We start from the raw sequence: 18,163 nt of genomic DNA, 5'->3' as shown, positions 1-18,163 counted from the left end.
TCCGCAGTCAAATGACTCAGACAAGCCCTACGGACAAGACCCAAGGGGTCATAGATGTTGAAGCATTGAAGAAAGAAATTCGTGAGCAAATTTTATCCGAACTGAAGGAACAAAAACCAGAACAAAAGCCAGAGAAACCAAAGAGAAAACTTAGTGAAAAACAACTTGCTGCATTAGCTGCTGGAAGACAAAAGAACCCAAGACTACTGGCGAAGAAAGCTAGAGAAGAAGCTGAAGCAAAAGCTAAAGAAGCTGAAGCAAAGAAAGAGTAAATGGTTTATTTTTATCCGAATTAAATGTATAGACAAATACCGTTATCTGTTGCGTTCAGTAGTGAAAACCCTGACGTCAAAATAAAGGGGAACAGAGTAACGTTTAAGTTTCCAACAGACTGGATTGTGAACATAAATGAAGAGAAGTACATTGGCATAACATCTATGTATATAACACGTGCTTTCAGAAAGGTTGACTTTATACTTCAAGTCGAGATAGAAAATGACGAACAGTCTTTAAGCGCCCAAAACATTCACATATACAAATACTTTAAAGACGATACAACATTGTTGCAATGTATGATTTCATTTAATGAGATGTTCGAGAAAAAGTTCAACATTGAAGTACAAACTTTACAGCCTTTACGTGAGTTTCTTGCACAACTGAAAGAAGAAGGTAGTCAGCCACAACTTATAGACTTTCATTATGAATTTAATGAAAATGAAGATGGAACACATGACTGTCAATTCATTGTATTCTCACCATTCAATGAAGTCGCTAAAAAGAAAGAAAATCCATTACGTATAAGATTTCAAATCTCTGAACCCAATGAAGACTTCAAGAATGTTTTCAATTATGACGCAATGCTTCCGAGGAAAAATGAATTTTCAAAGATTGTAACAACTGGCATTTGGGATAGAAAGCAAGCTATATTATATTCAAACTTAAGTAAGGGAGTTGAAAATGAGTTCATTGGTCATACAAGAACTTCACCACTTCCTAACCCTAAATACTATAAATTAACTGGCTTCAATCGTGAGTTTTGGATAGACATGTACTCCACTCATGACCATAACTGCCCAGTGTTCTTACCTCCAGACCATAAGGACTGTCTCTACATTGAAGCACAACTCTTAAATTCTACAATAGCTGTATTGTAAATGACCACATGGGCTTTGCCCATGCCGCTAGCGGCTTATTTTTATCACGAATGGTCTCACTGCTGACAAAAATAAATGACCTCAGAACTTCAACTTACGAATAAAGCTTGTTTTAGTCGTTATTGAGAAGTTAAACTTTTCAGCAAAGCAAGGACTAGAAGACTTACATAAGTCAAATCCAATCTCCTGACCATCATGAAGTGCTTTGTAAAGTTTCATTAAACTGAACTCAGAGTCTTTGTCATATGTTCCAACAGGTATGTGAATGTTCTTATCTTCATTGTAATAGCATTGTATAGCTTCAGGAAACATTTCATTAGCTGTTAAAGCAAGAACGTCTTGTTTTACACCTTTACAACGTGCATGAAATGCAACTTCATTTAAATCATTCGTGAGTAAGTCTATGTAAGTCTTCTTTCCACAAAATATTGACTTGTATGCTAAACTTTGTTTTCCAGGTGTTATTTCTGCGAAGTCAGAATGGAACTGACCTAATGTTTTACCAATAAGTTCTCTACCGTATCTCTTCTTAAACTCTGCTGCAAGCTTTGGAATGTCTTCATTGAAAATATGCATGCTATCGCAGTCCTGGTAAAATATTTGAAGTCCCATATCTTCAGCAGTACAGAATACTTCACACATTATTCTCTTCGACATAGACAGAATGTTAACACCAAGTGGACAGAAGTTAAAGTGTCTGCAAATGCTTTTCGATAGCTTGAAAATAGTTTTATCTGAACCATCCAAACCTTCGAACTTCACTATATGGTTGTAGTTTCTGATGGCATATCTTATAGCATCTTTGTCATCTACTATGGTTATTTTTGACTCAATAGGATATAGAATAGTTTTGCCATAAATACTGTTCAGAATGAGCTTTATATTTTCTTGCAAAGGATTTCCTTCTTTCTTATACTTTAACCTTAACTCAAACAACTTCTTTACTTCATCTCTTATTCTAATATCTCTGTTTCCATCGTAATAGTATCCTTGCAACACTTCACATTTGACACCTTGATATTTTATGAGGTCTTGTAATGTTATATGGTCAACATACATTAAACAGCAAGTGTTTGAACTTCTGGGAACGTTAAGTTCTGGATTTAGTTCAGGGTCACAAACTATTAAAGGAAAGTGTCTATGTATTCCAATCTCTGTTATCTTAATGAGAACAAAGAAGCCAGACATAAACTTTTCACCAATGGGTTCCTTTTGGTCGTCATCGAATAAATGTCTCATGAGATACTCTGTGCTTAACATTTCTTTCTTCATAACCTTTGGAATACCTTCTAAAGTATAAAGTCTTGCTATAGCGGATGGATATAATGAAACAGCGTCGAAATCAGCAATGAGTTTCTTTTCGCTCTTTTGTTTCATGTTATCTGACAACATACATCTTCCACCTTGAATGCATCTCGAAATAAATTCTCTTGGTTTATTTGAGAGGTCATATAAATTTCCATTCGGGAAGTACACTCTGTTCTCAAATAATTTGTTAGCAATTGAACAAATACTAACGTAGTCATAAACGTTTAAATCAAACTCTTTCAATAAGTCATTGCGGAACTTAACAAAACCTTCTCTTAAAATTCTTACATCTTGTTTGCAATAAAATGAGCTATATTTTTCTAAATCGAAATGGTTTTCATCTATTCTGCAACCTTTGATGGAATCTATGTTTTTCATAAATGTATCTGCATCCTGGATAAACTTACATGCTTCAGAAATGACACCAGTTCTGTTGTCATTTGCTAACAAAGTACTGCTGTAGTAGTTGTATGGAAATACTTCTTTCGGTCCTGTTTGTAAGTTAAACATAGCAGGAAATAGTTTAAGCTTCTTATTTATAACACTGTAAGAGTCTTTTATAATAATTGCCCTTCCTTTATATAGGGTGTCCAAAGGTGTGTTTAGCACAAACCTGAATACTGCGAATAGAAATAAACAAGTTACATATATATAAAGTTTATTTAAATATAATCACCATTGGATTCAATCACGCGTTCGCAGCGATCGATCCAGGCTTGAAAGACACGCTTTAAATCATCATGAGAAAATTGCTCAAATTGCTCTCTTACAAAATTTTCAAGATCATCTGGACTCGCGAATTCGCGTCCTTCAGCTCTCTTTTTAGCGTGCCGAATAAATAAAAGTCAGAGGGTGCAATATCAGGTGAATAAATTGGGTTTGGAACAACTTTGACATTGTTTTCCACCAAGTAATTCATTACCTTATGACTTTTGTGAACTCTTGAATTATCAAAATGAATTGCAAACTTTTGTTTTTGTTGTTTGGATTTCTCAAACTCATCAGAATTGATAATTTGAGTAAGAACATTGTCAATTAGATACTGAGCATTCATCGTATTAGGTTTTTGAAGAATATCAATTGCGATGATGCCATTCACGCCCCAAAAAACCGACAACATCATCATTGGTGTGTCAATTTTTTTTCTTCGGGAATGTTTGCGGATTTTCATCCTTCGGGATCCACATGATTTTGGCTTCTGTTGCATATTGAAACCAAGACTCGTCCCCTGTTACTAAAAAGCGAAACTTCTTGGATTGATACGCACCCAATATAGAGAGGAGCTCTTTCGAAGATTGGACTCTAGATTTTTTTTGAACTGAATTAAGGTTGTGCGGAACCCAACGTGTATACGCTAGTTTGTAGCTCAAATAATTGTGCAGATAATAACTGACTGTTGTACGTGGTATCTTTGTCATCTCCTCTATCCTTCTGAGTGATGCTCTTGGGTCTTCATCTAGCGCTTGAAGAATTGCTTGATTTTTCTTTGATCCGGCGATTTTTTGTCAATTTTTATGATGGGCGCCTTTTTGTTCATGAAGTGATACATCCTAACATGATACGTTACAGTGGAATAGCTAGGAGCATCCATACCGAAGCATTTTACCAATGTCTCGTAGATTTTTTACAGTCTTTGTATTTTTTTGCAAGAGCGAGGATGTTTTCTTTATGATTCATTAAAAAAATGAAAAAAATCCCGCCAAAATTTCCCGCGAAACCGCCTCTTGTCTCAAAATTCATTTTATATCCCGGCATGGCGCCAAAATACAACATACTCATCATATACATATATTCATATTTTTTATTATATATTTATAATCAGCATATATCTCCTTTAATAGTCTGATATAGAGCGCTGTGCTAAACGCACCTTTGGACACCCTATATAAGCCAGTTATTTGCATTGTTCGTGAACCTTTAATGATGGGAGTTCCTTTCACTTCTGTCATGTGTCTTAAGATGAAGTTTATATCATAACTGAGGTTATGGAAATATATTAAACTCTTGTCAGGAAGTCGTTCCAAAAATTCTGTTGCACAGTTCTGACCCCAAATGCTTTCACTCACTGAACCATCTTCACTGTCATAACAGATGTTAAAAGCTTTATGAAAGCCATCCGTACTACACTCAAAGTCAGCAAAGAAAACGTGCTCAGGAATGAACTTACATTTAGCTTTATTTACTTCTTTTGACTCGGCTTTCTTCTTCAGTTGTACACAATACTTTGGAGCATATGTCAAATCTTTAAATGGTGCAAGGTTCTGTTTATATAAGTCAGTCGTATATGTGAAAAGTTCTCCATAAGAAATAGGTTCGAAATATTTGCACTCCCACAATGTTTTCATAACATCCCATAGCGGTGTAGTTCTATCCATGCGAACTCCATATTTATCTTCTCTCTTTGTATAAATCTTCATCTGTTTCTCAATGTTCATTCCACCACACTCCTTCAAGATTTCTATATAGTTGCGAATGAAATATGTTGTCATTGGTAATCTTTCGTTTAGCATGTAGTGGTCTTCAACAAGAAGTAAGTCAATAGTTCGAACAGTTTCACATTCTTTTGGTATATATCTCTTTATTTCATTATGTCTTGAGTCATTGAAGTAACCAATGGTAACATTAAATGCTATACCAGTTGCGTCAGAAATTTCTTGTACTTTACTTTGAGGAAAGTCTCTAACACGAATGACTTCTCTCATGTGGTCAATAGTTTCTTCATTTACTCCAGCCTGAATGCAAGCATAAACGAAGCAGTTATCTTCTGTCATAAGTGTTGCAGTTCTTTTGTTCAGTTCATTGAAGATTTGGTAGCGTTCAAGATTTATAGGTAATGTGCAAAGATACTACCAAACTGACCGCTTCTCTTCTTATAAAACTTCTTTTCACCATTATCTTTCCAAAAGCTTTCTATAAGTGCTGGGTTTCCTGTTTGCTTAAGAGCTTCCAAAATGGCTTTCTGGTCATTTGTCAGTGTGCTTTCATCTCTATATGGTCTCTTTTTTGGTTTGCCTTTCTTTACATCTGACATCGTTAAGCCTTCATATTCTGTTAAATCATACATCTTTATTTCAGTAAGATTCTTTATGTTTGTCAAGAAGAAGTCATAGTGCATTTCAACAATACCTGCAGCATTTGCTTCTATCTCTGATATAAAGTTCTCCTTCAAGAGCTGATGTAGTAATGTTCCAATATTATTGAGGTTTAACGTAGAACATTCATACTTTCCACCAAGTTTATAACATACCATCCATCTCTGTTGTGAGTTTATTTTAATCTTCTCTAAGAGTCTCATGAAAACCTTACCGAAATGTTTGTGTAAATATTCTCTGTTTGGTTCATCTAAAGCTTCGATGTTAAAGTCAATGAGTCTATTGCCTGACTTCACATTTCTCTTCCTATTCTCTTCATCTTTCTTTAACCATCTCTCACCTTCTTTTGGTTTGTCGTCAATGGAACGAATGACATTATTAGCTTTGCGAACTTGTTCTATAGCACTTTTAAACATCTCTCTTCTCTGTTGTTTCAGTGTGTCGTCTCTTCTTCTTGTTTCACCAACGTTTGCATTTGTTATGTCAAACATCTCTTGACGAACATCATGCGAAAGAGCTTTACGAGTATGACCAACGTTCGCATTTGTTATGTCAAACATTTCTCTTCTTACTTCATGAGGTATGAACGTCTATGATATAAGTCAATAGCAACGTCATTTAAAGGAAATGCTCTTGCATTTATGAACTCATGAATTCTATCATAAGTTATTTCACCATTGTAGTCATTGAGGATGTCAGCGAGTGATTTTTTGTTTGTCGCGTAATGTTTTGCAACATCTATGTTAGCTTCTGTAAGAAGTTGTTTTATTTCCGAGTGTTCTAACTTAGACAACTTCCGATACATCTTTAGTAGGAAATAAAAAAATTTCTTAGAAAAAAATTAGCTTAGATTTTTTAAGGCTAGTTTTAAAATATTTCGAACTTTTTATTATAATGAAACACATGCAAGATTGCAAGTTCTTTTCATACAATGCTCTCGCTAATGCCATCAAGAATGAGTTCAATGGTGCTTCAAATGTTAATGTTATCTTTAACAAGAAGTTTGTGAAAGAATCTAAGTTCGGTCAGTATGTCAGACCATTAGCTATCGTCATTGACCGCAAACGTTATACTTCACAAGAGTTAGCAGTAGTTTTGAAACAAAAGAGTTTCTTCGTGAATGTCAAAGATACTCATTATACTGTCATAAAGAACTCTAACATTGACTTCTTCAGTATTGCTATGAATCTTTCCGAACAGAAAGAATATAAGAAGGGTGAAACAAATGTGAAATATTATCCTTCATCTCTGAAGACAATAACGAACAAAGATGTTATACAGAAATTCTTACCAAAGGTTGAAGAAGCTTCTATTGACATTGACGAAGGAAGTGAAATGGTTGAAGAAATTGACCCTGACGTCATTTAAGCAAAAATATATTTTTTTCATTCTTCATATCGACATTTTACAACAATTAAATGGTAAAAACAAAATAAACTTGACGAAGTGAAGATTTGCACTTCGTCGATTATGATCGACATGGAGCGTTTTGTTTTTATCATGGTTTTCTCCACTATGGTTCTAACGTGGCACCCGACGAGATTTTTTTCATTCTTCCTCTTTGAAGTTATCGAAATATTCTGTTATTTTTTCCTTCAGTAATGTTAAGTCTTCTTTGAATGTAAGTATTGTGCAACCTTTGATGTCATAGTGTGTTTGAGGAAGTGTGTCTTGAACTATCTGTTTAACATCTTCATTCGGTGTCATTGAAATCGGTAAGTTTTCACGATAGAACCAGTTTCTGTCAGATTTATATATTTTAGCTAAGTCATAAAAGCTCTTGTTGTTTCTTCTGACTAAATGCAACATAACCATGTCACCGTCTTCTTCTTTCTCCAACTCTTCAGTATATATCATATACTTATAACTCTTTTCCTTTCCTTTTGGTACTGAACGTGGTATTCTTTTCTGTATGCTTTTGTCTTTGGATTCAATGACTTCATCTTTTGCTTGAAGTTTCATTTCCATATCTTCACGTTCTGCTTTATATAGTTCATCTAACATCATGAAAATATAACAAGCATAACGAGGTGAAGCCCAGATTGATACAGCGTTTACTAAAAGTCTATGAACATAATAACCTTTCAAACCAGGAGCCAAATTAAAAAAGAGAGAGATAAACTTCTTCGTAAATGAGGCTGTAATCAGACAAAAATATATTTTAGGGTCAGCAAGGTTAGATCAACCTGGTTTTGCTAACCTGTTTTCTACCCTCGTGAATTTTCATGATTTTCCGAAATAAAAAAATAAAGTTAAGTTTTATTTCATTTATTTGTATGTAAAGAATGATTTCAGGGATTTTTTTTGAACAAGTGACAGGTTGAACACTTCGTCAAATTTATAAAAAATTAGCGTTATTTTCTGACTTTCACAAAAAGACCAAAAATAAACGCTTTCATGTTTTTTCAGCAACTGTTCGTCAAATACATTTTTATAGCTTTATCTATCTCATCTACTTCAACGTTTCTTTACCTTTTATGGGAGCACATACATTTCTCAAACTTTTAAAGTAGTTCTGTTTCTGCAGCTCTCATATCATTACAAACCAACCTTGACTCTATTGAACTGTACTGTCATATCTTTTGAGTTATATTATTGTCCTTCCTATCTTATATCTCTTTGTATTGAAGTCCTTCGTGTTCTGAATCGATGAAAAGTAGCCTTCACTTGAAACGTTCGTATCGAATGAGACCATAGTTATGAAGTTATATCCAACAACTGGGTCTAACCATAACAAAACTATTGGTATAAGACTTTTGTCATATGAATAGTGGCTGTAGTTCCATAGAAATCTTACGATATCATAAGCTCAGGATTTCTTGTCAAATTTTCTGAGTAGAAGCAATTCTAACCCAGTCCTTCGGTTTCTTCCAGATGGGTATAATGTCTGACAAAGAATATTTGTTGTATTTCTTTGAGTATCTTACGTTTAAATCACCTATTCTAACCACTTTGGTGTCATTGTCTATCTTTTTACTGTTTCAAACTCAATGTTTGACATTTCTTTCTTAAATCTGCATAGCGTTTCTCATTCTTATCTAATCTCTTTGACGGAGTAGTTTATATTCCTCATTGCTGGCCTTACATTTTGAACTTATTGCGGGTTCATTTTTGCGTTATATTCTGAAACTTACTGCTAAACAACTAAGGCGTCAATTGCTCTTTCATCTCAAAAGCTGCTGGTTTGTATTTGTCTTGGTTCCATATTTACATCTTTTATCTTATCTCTTATCTGCCATACACATTCAGAACTAACGAAACAAATTGTCGTAGGTTCTTAAACTTCTTCAGATTTATATATGTCAAAACATTCTTATATACCATGTCGCAATTTTGTCCATAACCTTATGGTTGCAATGAAATCCAAGAATTCATAGTTTACCTTTCGTATGAACTTCTTTATTTCTACTGAGTCAGTTGGTTTCACTTCAATTTCATCGATTCAGAATAGTGAGCTTTTTGTTGTTGGATTTCAGGCAATTTGGGTTAAATGTTCACAGTCCTGCATGTCGAAAGATACTGTTCATTTTGTTCATCTTTCGCACACAGTCCAAATACTTGTTAAAAGTTCCTGCTTATCTTCTGATTTCTGTTCAAAAGTATATGAAGAAGGAATGAAGCTTTTCATTTCTATAACATAGATGTTGGATCATGACTAACGAGTTTTGGTGTGTTGTTTGAATGTTGTTGCTTCGGACTGACATTTTGTTTTTTTATAAAAATAAAAAAAAAATAAAAAATAAAACTACTTTTATTTTTTATTTTCGGGAAAATTCCATGAAAAATTCAAGAGGGTAGAAAACAGGTTTAGGGAAAAAACAGGTAGATCTAACCTTTACCTTAAATTATATTTTTTGGTCCTGTTACACTCATACGAAGAAGTCTTGACAAAACATTTACGAAAAGTCATGAATCAAAGAGGGTAGAAATTTGAGGTTAGAAAAACATGTAGAAGAAGTCCTTGACAAAACATTACAAGAAAGTCTTGACAAAACATGACGAAGAAGTTTGACAAACATTACGAAGAAGTCTTGAAAAACATGTTACGAAGAATTCTTGACAAATTCAAGATGTAGGTTAGAAAACGTGTTTAGAAAAACCGTGTTAGATCTAACCATCTACCCGGACTATTCTCGTCAAATACAAAAAAATACAAAAATGACAGCTTTTTCATTATATAACTTTATTTTTTGACGAAGTGAACGTTGGCACTTCGGTTCAAAAAAATCCCGAAATCAATTCTTTTATACAAAAAAATAAACCAAAAAATGCACTTTTTCATTTTATAATGTTAATTTTTTTGACGAAGTGAAACGTTTTGCACTTCGTTCAAAAAAATACCTGAAATCATTGTCTTTTATACAAAAAAATACAAAAAATGACACTTTTTCATTATATGATGTTATTTTTTGACGAAGTGAACGTTTTGCAATTTCGTCAAAAAAATCCCTGAATCATGGTCTTTTATACAAAAAATACAAAAAATGACACTTTTTCCAGTTATTAAACTGCTTATTTTTTTGAAGATGAACGTTTGCACCTTCGTCAAAAAATCTGAAATCATGTCTTTTATACAAAAAAATACAAAAAAAAATGGACACTTTTTTCATTATAAACTGTTATTTTTTGACGAGTGAACGTTTGACACTTCGTCAAAAAAATCCCTGAAATCAGTTTTTATACAAAAAATTACAAAAAAATGAAATAAAAACTAAACTTTCTTTTTCTATCTTACAGGAAAATTATGAAGAATTCACGAGGGTAGAAGAACAGGTTAGAAAACAGGGTTAGATCTAAACCTTCTACCCTAAATTATATTTTGTGTAAATTTCATTGACTACTGGACTGAGCTGCACCAAAGTGGATAACGAAAACATTTACGAAAGGAAGTCTTGACAAAACATTTACGAAGAAGTCTTGAACAAATTCAAGAGGTGAAAAAGAGGTGAATAAAAACAGGTGAGATCTAACCTTCTACCCTAAATTATATTTGGGTCTTTACACTTCATATCGAAGAAGTCTTGACAAAATTTACGAAGAAGTCTTGACAAACATTTACGAAGAAAGTCTTACAAAATTCAAGAGGTGAAAAAAGAGGTGAAAAAACAGGTGAGATCTAACCATTCTATCCTAAAATTATATTTTTGTCCGGGAACAAAATGAACGAGGTCAGGGATGTATGATAATACCTTTGAATTTCATTCAGTAACACCCTTTTGGTAAGCTCATAAATGCTTGTTTGAGGTGAGCCACTTTTGGCTCCACGCAGTATTCTTTCAACCAAAAACTCAAGAAGTTTCCCGCATGAATTTTGTATAAAAGCAACCGTCTGAATTCCGGACGGTTGCTATATTCTTTCACAAAACATTTACGTTTAGTTTACGAAGAAGTATGACAAAGTTTGAGGGATGCAGAAAACGTGTTAGAAAACGTGTTAGATCTAACATTTAACATAAATTATATTTTTGTCCCGGGAACAACTTTCTCTCAATTGGAGTGGGGCATACTCTTTGCGTAAACGGTTCAGACCTTCTTCGAATCTTGGTCTCTCTTCGATTTGGACTGAGATTGGAATTGCTGGGGTGGAGCTTGCTGGAACATCCAAGGGTTGGGGAAGTAAGGCATAGGCTGAGGAGGGTAGTTCGGGAGCCTTGTGGTGGGTAAGTACTTGAAGTGGAAATTTGGTAGAAATTCGGGTACTTGCTGGAACTGAGGTTGCTGAGGAGACTGTTGTGGTCTTAGGTTCCTCTGGTTTGGAATGACTCGGTTGGTGGACGTCATCATCTGTTTGTTCCTGTCGGATGGAAAAACCTTTCTGTCGGAAGGAAAAACTTTTTCTGTCGGAAGGAAAAACTTTTTCTGTGCGAGGAAAAACTTTTTCTGTTCGGAAGGAAAAATTTTTCTTGAAGGAAAACTTTTCTGAATTCGACCAAAAGTTTCAATTTTCGAAAATTTGAATGGTTTACGGACGGACAACTGAAATTTTTTCTTGTCGTCGGGAAAAATTTTTTCTGTCGGAAGGAAAACTTTTTCTGTCGGAAGGAAAAACTTTTCTGTCGGATGGAAGGATCGGAATGCCAGAAGGATTTGACGAGGAATTTACCTAATTTAATTAACGACTGCGTAAAAAGACTACTTGCGCAAGGTCATTGAAGCCCAAGGTCAGTTCACCACTATTTCTGGAAGGGCTGCCTGAATCTCGAGACTTCGACCGGAATTCCAATTCAAATACAGAAAACACTCCTTTCGACGAACATAAAGGACGCCAAAAGAGAAGCTCCTTGTAAGTTCCTAAACAAACGTCCTTGGATAAAAATACCAAACAGAGAGAGTCCAATTCCACGAATTCAAATTCTCAGAGCACTGTTCACTTCTCGGTCAGCCGTTCTACATAACTCAGAAGAGCGACATCCAACCAGTTCAGTAAACCTTAACGTTTAACTTCACTTTTTTATGTTTTTGTGAAAGTGTCAAAAAATAAATTGTTTTCATGAGTTTTCTACGATGTTAGAAATGAGGTTAGAAAACGTGTTAGATCTAACATGCTACCTAAAAGTATTTTTCAATACTTTTTCAGCACTTTTCCGTAGTTATATATGAAAGACAATTCGGAATAAAAGTCATAAGTAACAATGGAATAATATGTTGCACACCATTTGTTGTGAACCAAACTTGAAAGTCAGAGAAACTGTTACTAGGTGGTTCGTAGAATTTAGAAGCAAAGTCATAAAAGTCCTTACCAATCATAGAAAATATTGTTGCTTGAACTGAAACTTGCATGACACATAAAATTTTGAGGGTCAAACACGTTTCTATAAACTGTCAAATCTGCTGGTGGAAGTATAAATTTAAATGGACCATTGGTGGTAATGGTTCGTTCTGGTTTAGTAACCGAAGAAATTGTGCCAAGAACGTTTGTCTACTTTCCAAAATAAAAACTCTGTATCTCTTGGAGGGTTAATTTCAATCTTTTGAAATGAAACGGTGGAGTTCATCTTGTCATTTCTAGTTCAGATAGTATGTTCCATTTAGTAAAGAGTCGTATTTTTCTTGAATTCCCAATAATATTTGTTCATTTGAGTTTGAAAGTCATTTAGAGTTTCTCAAAGACTTTCGTCTGAACGAATGTAAAAGATTCTCATTTCGTCAAATTTGTCTATTAGACCATCAGAACCTTCATACTGCCCATGAAATATTACTGCGAACATAAATGCGTTAGTTTCTATTTGAAAACAAAACTCTTCTAAATCCTATTGCCTTTGCATCTGAGGACTTTGAAGCCAACGAATTGGATAGTCAAACCTGTATGTTCGGGATGAAATTTCTTCATCTGAAATAGTCCTACCAGAATTTGTAAAGATATAGTTAACGGTTTTGTATCTGCTACTTTTGTTCTTTGTTTTTCAACCTGAAGCATTTAATATATGTAAAATATATTGTTTTAAAATGGTATGCCATATAGCTTTCTGTGAATTTGTTAAGAGTATTTGAACGTATTTTTCCATCTGTATCTCTAGTGTTTACATAAGCATAGCCCGCCTTAGTAAAATATACTTGTAATTTCCTATAGTTTACGGCGGTATAAAAGTAGAAGAGTCTTGTTCTTCGCTATAGTAGTAAAACTCAAACGTATGCTTGCCATAGTCTGTAATTTCAATTGTTTCTTCTAGTTCGTCGACAAATTCGAATACAATATCTCCAAATTTGCCTTTGTTCTTATTGTTTTCAGAACGAGTGACCCAACGTAAGTTTTCAAGTCTATTGTCGTTTCTTATATGGTATTATGGTCTACAAAAGGTAAATTGTTAGGATTCAGTATAAAATGAGTTGCAATGACAACATGTTTAAGATAGTGTTTTCCACCCATCTTCATAATAGCATATCCGTCATTTCGCTCCATTCGCTAAAAACTCTTTTTGTCTTTTTGTTTCTGACTTCAAATGACTCACAACAGTGAATTTCATATTTCTCATCTAACAAACAAGTTTCCTTCAACTTGAGGTTACTAACATCGAAAGGCATGTCCATAAGACGTTCTTCTTCTAACCTCTCTAGTCTGTTTGGATAATTGGCACGTGCTGTTTCCAAATCCATTTCGTAGCGAAGACCAGACAATTTGTCATAGACTTTTATGGGTCTTCCCTTCTATATTTTAAACTTCTTCGAAACTCTCCAACATATCTTTGTAACTCTGCTTTTATTCTAGCAGACTTTCTATCCATTCTATATGGGGGCATTTTTATAAAATAAAAAAATATTTTTTTTTCTTTACTTTACATAACCGCCTGCTGCCATAAGTCTTTGACGCCAACCCATACCAGCTAATGAAGGTTGACTTGGTTTAGTTTCCAAACTAAACTTTGGTTTTGGTTTATCTTCCAGTTTTGGTTTTCTTCTTCTATCGGTTTTTCGTCACTTTTCGGTTTCTCTGACTTTACTTCACTTGCAGGAACAGTTGTGTCGTCAACATCTTCATAAATATCATATGCCATTGTTTTTTTGTTTTCCTTTCAACTTTTTGTGTTTGTTGTAAAGTTTAGAATATTTCGACTCTAAGTCAATGAGATGTTCTATAATGAACTGTTGGCAGTGAAGTAAACTTTTCCATCTGTTGTCTCGAAAGCTCCTTCAGACTTAAATATTTATTTGTGAGAGTCTGTTTCTTTTTTGAGATACTAGCCGTTCCATTTTTATGAAAAGTGATTTGTAGTTAGGGTTTGTATTTCCAGACCTGGCACTTTCTATTATTGAATTTTTCTCTCATCTGTAAGTTCTTTGACAGGTTTTGACAATGGTTCTGAACTTTTTGTTTGTGGTGTCAAATCTACCGTTTCAACTTCTTCGGTCATTTCATCTCAGTAAAAAATTTTAGTTTGGTTTGTTTTCAAACTGGTTGTTGTTGTTTTTTAAGTCGGTCTAAAACTTCCTGAGGTATAGGAAGAACTTGACAAACACGTTGTGTAACTGCTGGAAGCCGACAAATCCATCTTGACCCATTTGTCTCAATGCTGTATTGTTCATTTCATCTCAGTAAAAAACTTTACATTCCCACGTTTGAGGCGGTTGAGGTTGGTTATTGTTTACCCATTGTTGTGCATGGTTATATCCTCTGTTAAAGAATCTTTCACCTTGGTCCATATAGTGTCCTGCTTGGTTATAGTAGTCATTGCTTTGTTATAATAGTTTCCTGCTTGTCTTCCTACATTGTCCATCCTCCTTGAACTTTTCTCTTGTTTCAGGATTTGGAATAAGATTTGTTGCATCTCGTGCTACATCCCAACCTTTCTGTACAGTTTGTATAATAGTGTGTGCTTCTCTTAAGTATATCTAATGTACTCAAAATCTTCCTTCCAACTCCAAATACACCTCTGCTATTGTTCCCACTGCGGGCAAAAATCTGGATGCAACTCCTGCTAATGCGCCAAATAAACCCATTTCTTATGGGTTAAAAAATGACGAATCCAAACAAGGACCCCTATGTTTCTAAGGCAACAAAAAAAGCACTCATGATAAAATCTTTAGTTCAACACCAAATGCTTGGTTTATGGATATCTTGGAAAACATTCCGAGAGTTAGAACAGATGGACCACCATACTGGCTAATATTTGTCGGTCAAAACACAAGATACTGTGAAGCCATACCATTATGGATTCGTTTACGATAGGGACACGTCTCATCATTCAACATAATATTCTCATTCTTGGTTATTATAGTGCCAGCAAAGATTTCAAAGAATTACTTGAGTTTTCAATTAATCTTAATCCGATTTTAGATTTATCGAGAACTCAATCATCACAAATCACATACTTCATGCGGTAACTAACAATTATCCATATACAGAAGGAAGTTCTTTTCGAACAACTCATTTGGAGTCTGTTTTGAAAGAACTTCTTTCTGTCCGACTTAATTTCATAGTTCCTGATCACCAAAAGACAGAACACACAACTATCTACTTAGGAAAGGAGTTCTTTCTAAATCTTCCTTAAATTGAGATTTTACGAGAGAATAACCCTTCTATTGCACTTAAAAATGAACATTTTGATATCTTTAGTATCACACATGGTCATATATAGTATTTCATCTACATGAATACATTCATCTTTCGAAGTCTCTCATTAAATGGGAGGCTTCGAAAGATGAATCGTTTTATTCATACAACTTTAAATCTCGAACACAATTTAGAGAGTGAGTATATCATTTTATTCTTGTTTTGAGTTTATTCTGATTCAAAATTGCAGTGAAACAGAAGTTCACACATCCATATCTGAATGTGAGCTCATCTATACTTATACGATCTCAATACCTCCACTCTAAGCATAAGAGGTGAAGTTATAATAAAATTATCAGATGCGTTGAAGTCTCAAAAGTATTGCCTGAATGCTTGTTTCATATTTGTCCAAGTAGTTTCAATGAATAAATGTATTGTTTTTTATAATTTCGATTTATTTTAGAAAAATATTCAATATAAACCTTTATTGTGTTATTTACATCTCATAAATTCTCTGTCTAAATCATATAAAAGCGCGTTTTACCCTATGAATCAAGAATTCATTCAATATTCATGGTATATTTATTAAATTTATACGATTTACTAATAATCAATATTATATCCTCATAAATAGAATATATTTTGGTAATCTATGATAATCATATACAATATTTAAAATCAAATTTTCATTAGTTTAGGTTCCTTGTTAATAGTAACCATTATATTTATTACTAATAATAAAATCTATGTGTCGTATTGAAATTCCAATAAAATTACTTTTCGGTCCAAAAAACAAATTAGATAAAATTTTTCTTTTTTTATGTAATTTTTGTTTTTCATTTTTCTCAAGATCTTAAGTTATGTTCTAACTTTTGACATCATATCCTATCATGCTAGGCTATATATTATAGCATATCCAAAAGGCAAGGAAATCTATCAGAGAAGCCTTTTTGACCTATCGTTGCCCTACCTCTATATAATTTCGATTTCGGAAATTAAATTTCCAAATTTTTTTGTCGATTTCGGAAATAACAGGATCCGCGCATCAACACGCAATCCCAACAACAAAACACAAAACACACTTTTTGGTTCTTTATCGTTTTTAATCGTAATTTATGTAATACATGATTTGGATAAATTTTACAATAATAGAACCTATATTATATTCTTTTCAAAGATTCTTGCAAATCATCAAAAATAATTGTATTTTAAAAAACGATCAAATTATCCTTTCATTATTTTAACTTAAATTAGTTTTTATGATTGACTAAAGCAATCAATATTATTTCATCATAAATAAACAAAAAAATAATATTTGAGAGTTATTTTCAAAAACATTGAATTTTATTAATTTGTCTCAATTTCAGTATTATAAATTTTTATAATTTCAATATTTTGAAATACACTTTTTAATATTTCAATATTTATGATATTTCAATGTATTAAGTGGTCTCAAATTGAGCTTCTCATATAAAGTTGGCCTATTCAAAATAATAAAATTAAATAATATTTAAAATAATAAATAAAAGTGATTGAGGTCATAGCAAAACGGCTGTTTCAGTCATTAATTCTTAAAAATAAAAAGGGTAAAAACTAAATACAATGGGTAAAATTCAATAGTGTCTGTGCTATCGTTCAATTTGAAGGTGTCTTTGAAACCGCAAAACACATTGATTTTTTGAATAGTGTATTATGGTTTGACAGACACCATGAAAAAAATAAATGATATTTATTTTAAAATATATAAGATCCTTATATAAAATATAAATATTTTATCGTTTTATTTTCTTGTTTTAGAAATGTTTTTTATTGAAAAATCAATAAAACTAACTCCAAAATAAAATTTTTGATTTAAAGACACTATGATGACACCAAGCAAATCTTCCAGAACACCTATCGTCGGAATCTAACAACCCTACTTGAATTTAGCTGATATGAGAAAGTTATGGAAATTGAAGCTATACTCTTCATTTTTTGAGAGGCAGCAATCCAGAACTGCTAACACTTTTCGGATTGTTTTAAGAAATTTTTCGATATGGTTTCTGATTCATTTGATTATTGCATTGTAGCAACTATATATTTGTATTCGCAGAAATATTGAATATTCTAATTATGGGTGGCCGAAATTCAATTTGAATTCAATTTTAGCTTGCATGATTGATGGATGTGTGGTTCGGCCATACGAAAATTATCGTTAAAAGTCCAAAATGATATGGAAAAAGGCTTATTAAAAATAATAGATTCTAATTCTATAAGAAATTTATATTCTGTTTTTTAAAATAACATTTGGATTTTCGATAACGATAACTCCTGTTTTGCATTCAATTTTTGAATTTTTCTTGAAAATTGTAATGAATCCATAAATACGGTTTATTATTAGTCAAATAAAATAGAGAGAGAAAATATAATTTGAGATACTTTGAAAATTTGAAGCAAGTCAATAGTATAATACTTTTTTTGTTATGATTCTTATAACAATACCAATTAAATATTTTCCGGAAAATCTAACGATACTTTGAAATACAAAAAGAGTGAGAAAAAAATATTTAATGATGGGTGATTTAAATGATCAATATTATCCTATTAAATTTTGCCCTAATTTTTAAAAACGCGTTATTCGT

The 18,163-nt window shown here is 33.0% G+C and overlaps 3 protein-coding genes and 2 pseudogenes across 5 annotated transcripts, besides 4 other annotated features; 1 reads left to right on the top strand and 4 right to left on the bottom strand.

Annotated features, from left to right (window-relative positions):
• Positions 1–9,231: part of a mobile genetic element that runs on past the window's edge.
• TVAGG3_0025370 (uncharacterized protein) lies at positions 12–272 on the top strand (the record flags this gene model as incomplete). The annotated part of the gene is made up of 1 exon (XM_001328235.2): positions 12–272. One exon carries the CDS (start codon positions 12–14, stop codon positions 270–272), a length of 261 nt encoding a protein of 86 aa, XP_001328270.2.
• TVAGG3_0025360 (organellar and viral DNA polymerase type B) lies at positions 1,236–1,811 on the bottom strand (the record flags this gene model as incomplete). Its single annotated transcript, XM_001278325.2, has 1 exon — positions 1,236–1,811. The coding sequence occupies one exon, from the start codon at positions 1,809–1,811 to the stop codon at positions 1,236–1,238; it is 576 nt and encodes a 191-aa protein (XP_001278326.2).
• On the bottom strand, positions 1,885–2,840 carry TVAGG3_0025350 (annotated as a pseudogene). Its single transcript has one exon. A coding segment is annotated over exon 1 (956 nt).
• Positions 3,045–3,072: a terminal%2Cinverted (terminal inverted repeat of Mariner transposon ID:TVAGG3_0025330).
• Positions 3,045–4,346: a mobile genetic element.
• Positions 3,125–4,250, bottom strand: TVAGG3_0025340 (annotated as a pseudogene). The gene has a single exon. A coding segment is annotated over exon 1 (1,126 nt).
• Positions 4,319–4,346: a terminal%2Cinverted (terminal inverted repeat of Mariner transposon ID:TVAGG3_0025330).
• On the bottom strand, positions 5,287–6,114 carry TVAGG3_0025320 (organellar and viral DNA polymerase type B; the record flags this gene model as incomplete). The annotated part of the gene is made up of 1 exon (XM_051220279.1): positions 5,287–6,114. One exon carries the CDS (start codon positions 6,112–6,114, stop codon positions 5,287–5,289), a length of 828 nt encoding a protein of 275 aa, XP_051105265.1.
• Positions 9,232–18,163: the final 8,932 nt, after the last annotated feature.

Source organism: Trichomonas vaginalis, chromosome IV, assembly GCF_026262505.1.
Source record: "Trichomonas vaginalis G3 chromosome IV, whole genome shotgun sequence".
Classification (NCBI taxonomy): domain Eukaryota; phylum Parabasalia; order Trichomonadida; family Trichomonadidae; genus Trichomonas; species Trichomonas vaginalis.
The sequence above is the reverse complement of the archived record's forward strand: the minus strand, read 5'-3'. Positions and strand labels throughout refer to the sequence as shown.